Source organism: Dendroctonus ponderosae, unplaced genomic scaffold (genome assembly GCF_020466585.1).
Source record: "Dendroctonus ponderosae isolate FM_Combo_2020 unplaced genomic scaffold, Dpon_F_20191213v2 Dpon_F_20191213_3, whole genome shotgun sequence".
In the NCBI taxonomy this organism is placed as follows: Eukaryota; Metazoa; Arthropoda; class Insecta; order Coleoptera; family Curculionidae; genus Dendroctonus; species Dendroctonus ponderosae.
The window spans coordinates 3,523,796-3,527,931 of record NW_026018508.1 but is presented as its reverse complement, the minus strand read 5'-3'; the positions used below and the strand labels follow the sequence as shown (position 1 = coordinate 3,527,931).

Here is a 4,136-nt window from a genome sequence, read left to right as displayed (position 1 = left end):
TTAAACGTGAAAAACTTTCGTTGGACGAATTTTCTTGTAAACTTCATATTTACTGAGATATCGCACTTTGACGCACTAATGAGCAACCCTGTATAACGCGTTTATTACTCTCAAGTTGAATGCATGCCTTTTGGAGGATTAGTTTTTTGCAGTTGAATTTGTAACTGTTATAAAATTATTGCAGAAGAGAAGAAAGATATTTGCAGAATATTCGGTATTTGTTTTTAACATAAAATTTAATTCTATTTTTTTTCTTGGTTGATGTCACCAGAATGTTTTTAATTGGCTTTACTTTTTCAGTGTGCTTCAGTAGACGGAGCTTAATTACTTAAGCTCTACCTCACTACTAAGTCACTAGTTCATTCAAATAAAATCGAGTTTTTCATTGCAATTTGATGTCAAAAATTGTTTTATTCCAGATAATTTTATATTTCTTTTAATAAAAATAATTAAAAAAATAATCTTTTAAATAAAGTTGTCAAATCGTTCTTTTTTGAGATCAGTAAATCCTATTTAACTTAGATCTTCCTTCTTTTTGCCTCTCAATCACGTTGATTTGCCTTTATTTGATATTGGTAAATTAGTATTGCTTTAGTCTCGTTTATTCGAATTGAAGAATACATATTAATCCAACTAAACTGTTTCCAGCTAACCTGCCTATTTCAACTGAATTTACCTAAGATTATAACCTGATTATTGCTGATTACATTTAAAAAAAGTATTTGGAAAACATGCATCATCCTGTGGCTTTTGAACTAAACTTTAACCTTTAATTTTTTCCTATCTGCTCTAGAAACCGATACAATCACAACAATTACAAATCTCAAATTTGTTAAAACGTATTCCGTAACTCGAGTGAATTCTGACAACTGTAGTCTCCAGAGTAAAACTGATTCTGAAAAAACTGAACAAGAAAAACGATATACAAAAGCTGAATGTGCGAAAATAAAAAAAATGCAGACTTGCAAAGTTATCAAAAAGCTTTTAAAATAAACAATGCTTGGATTTATATAAAAAACGCAATTGTGACTGTGGGCAGAAAAACTTAAGATGTGAACGATGTGCAAAACAAACTCAGATAACACAAGAAATATTAAATCGTACGGATTAAAACCGTCCAAATAAAAATAATGCCGACAGGTAAAAAAAATAAACCACAACCTTAAGATAAAGGCAAAGAAATGGAGAAGAATGCAAGAGTGCAAAGAAATGGAGAAGAATAAACAAAATACAATAGCTTTAATCTACTCAGGAAAATTAAGAAAGTGACAGGAATAACACAAATTCAAAATGCTACGGTTATTAAGGAAAATAACATCTGACTTATGGACAGAATATCTAAAGAACTTGTTTAGTGAGAAGGTAATTCCTCTCACTAAAAATCGGTTGATCTTTTGCAAAGATCAACCCAAACGCGGGAAAAAGAATCAATGTTTAAAATTGATCCTCTTTCGAGATTTGCTGGTCCTTCCTACAATAAAACTCTGCGATAATCAGTGAATGGCATGTAATTAATGAAATTGAAACAACAACAGCAATAATCACAAATGCTAAATTAACTACGTGCAGTCATCACTCACGCACTTTGGACTCGTAATAATTGTGCTATTAATGTAGAAACTAAAATATTAAATATGAGTTTCAATTCAATATGCAAGATTTCCAATCACCCCTTAGGTATACAACTTTGATTGGTTAAATTGGTTGATACGTCAAATCAGCGGGTCGGGTTTGAACTTGATAACTAGTATGCTTGCGCCACTTGTTACGAAGGGTAGAGGAACACTTTAACTTTTGTACACCGTCGCACCCTTTTGTTCTACCAGGATGCACTCACCGGGTAATACACACTATCCACTTCAGCTTACACAGCATCACCAATTTTACCAAGGTTGTTTCGCAGCACTGGTTGGCACTTGAATTTAGTTAGTATTTCACACGATTTTACGTTGAGCGCCATTATACGTTTGTATAATGCACTAGATGGCTAATTGAAAACTATACGAATTGCCTAGTGTTTAATCAATACAAATTATCGCCCGTTGCAGAGAAACTGCTCATGCAACGTCTTGTATGCGACTTTTTTCTTCCTTTTCAAAAGACCTAAAAACACGACCCTTTTTGTGGAGTTCGGGATTCTTGGTTTATTGTTAACCGATGTTAGGTAGAAGCTATTTTTACACTAACGCGACCCAAAGAAATCGTCCTTCGGTCAACTACTCTACAGATGTTTTAAAATTGACTTGGATTTTATTATAAAACATTTCAAATGATAATCTAATGCCTCCGACACTACTTTTCTATAATAATAGTCCAGAAATTCGTCCAGTGACCGCAATAAGACAGCTCTACCAATTCTGCGTAAATAAATCCTACAGGCTATTATACAAACAATAAAGCTACAAGGTTCAGGCCAACATCACAAACTTGCTAAAACACTTAAAATTTGAACACTGATAGCCGAGCAATTTTGAACACAGTTTAGTCAGCATGCAATTGGCTGATAATGGTATTACTTAAACAGATAATCTGGATGATCTACAAAAACGTTTGCAAAGCGTAAAAGATGCAAGTAATGTTTACGGTCCAAAAATGAACAATAAAAAATTATGATTATTACAAAAAATAAAGTATCCAAGGGAATCTCATATTCGATAGCTCACGCATAGAAAAGGTGCAAAACTCTAACTGTTTGAGCACGTGGATAACTGAACCAGATTTAAATAGAATAGAAATAGGAAGGTCAGCACTTGCCAAGATTAAGACGTTGATCTGCAGCAAATACATACTTATGTATGTACTACTGTGCTACTCATGCGCATACTAGGGATGAGATGATGCTAGGTATTTTAAACTCTACATTATGGATCATAACAATCCCGTCGGAGATCAACTCATCTCTTCGCTGTGTCTACGGAAGCTCTGAAAAGTGTGTGTGAATTCGTTTTGTACCAGTCGCGCAGATTATTCAGCCATGACGTTTTCCTCCTGCCTGGTCCGCGGCTGCCATGTATTTTACCATGCACGATGTTTTGTAATAGTCTGTACTTTTCTCCTCGCATGACATGGCCCAAATACTCTAGTTTCCTCTTTTTTATAGTGGAGAGGATCTCAGTGGTCTTATTTAAGCGCTGTAGTATTACCACGTTGATGATTCTTTCAGACCACGTGACTCTTAGCAGTCTCCTGTAGACCCACATCTCGAACGCTTCAAGCCGACTTTCTTAATTTTTGTTGATGGTCCAAGCTTCAACTCCGTGTAGAGAATACGTAGCATCTCAGCAGTCGGATTCGTAGGGATAATTTTAGGTCCCTGCATCCTAGAACATTGCTCATTTTTCTGTAAGCTCCTCGTGCTTGTTCTATCCTTATAAAGCTACCTATGTATGGCAGCTCTGACATTCTGCTGTTTACTGATTATTAAAACTTTGGTCTTTTATATGTTTAGTTCTAAGCCAGCTGCGTCGCACTTTACTACGACACTGTTCAAGCTCCGCTGTAGATCTTCTGAGCTAGAAGCCAGCAAAACCGTGTCATCCGCGTACCGCATGTTATTTATCAATTTGACATTAACGACAATGCCCACTGCTGCCTCCGAAAGTGCACCTTTGAAAATACTCTCTGAGTATACAATGAAGAGCAACGGATATAGGATGCACCCTTGCCTTACGCCACGCTTGATGGTTACTTCTGGCGTGGTGGATCCCCCCACTCTGACTATCGATATCTGTCTCCAGTATAAGTTTGCGATTACTCTGATATCCGCCCCGTCCAGTTCAATCAACTTGAGGGTATCCACCAAGATCTCATGTTTAACCCGGTCAAACGCCTTTTGAAAGTCTATGAAGCAGGCATAAACATCAGCCGAGATGTCACGGCTTCTCTGGGCTAGGACATTAATGCCAAAAAGTGCTTCTTTCGTACCGAGACCATTACGGAACCCGAATTGCGTTGCACTTAGATAATCCTCACACTTCGCATATATCCGACCGTGAATGATTTTCAAAAATGTCTTCAACATATGGTTCATTAGGCTAATGGCTCTGTATTCATCGCAGTTTTTAGTCGTGCTTTTCTTTGTTATTGTTATGAACGCAGATTTTAGCCAGTCGATTGGGAATTTACCACTAGAGTAT

General features: G+C 36.4%; 1 protein-coding gene across 1 annotated transcript in view; it reads right to left on the bottom strand.

Moving 5' to 3' along the window:
* LOC125503797 (glutamate receptor ionotropic, kainate 2-like) overlaps nt 1-4,136 on the bottom strand; it is a 10,099-nt gene that overhangs the window by 5,630 nt on the left and 333 nt on the right. The window contains exon 2 of the mRNA XM_048664701.1: nt 3,666-3,840. Coding sequence (XP_048520658.1) covers nt 3,666-3,840 — 175 coding nt within the window. The remainder of the gene's footprint in view (nt 1-3,665; nt 3,841-4,136) is intronic.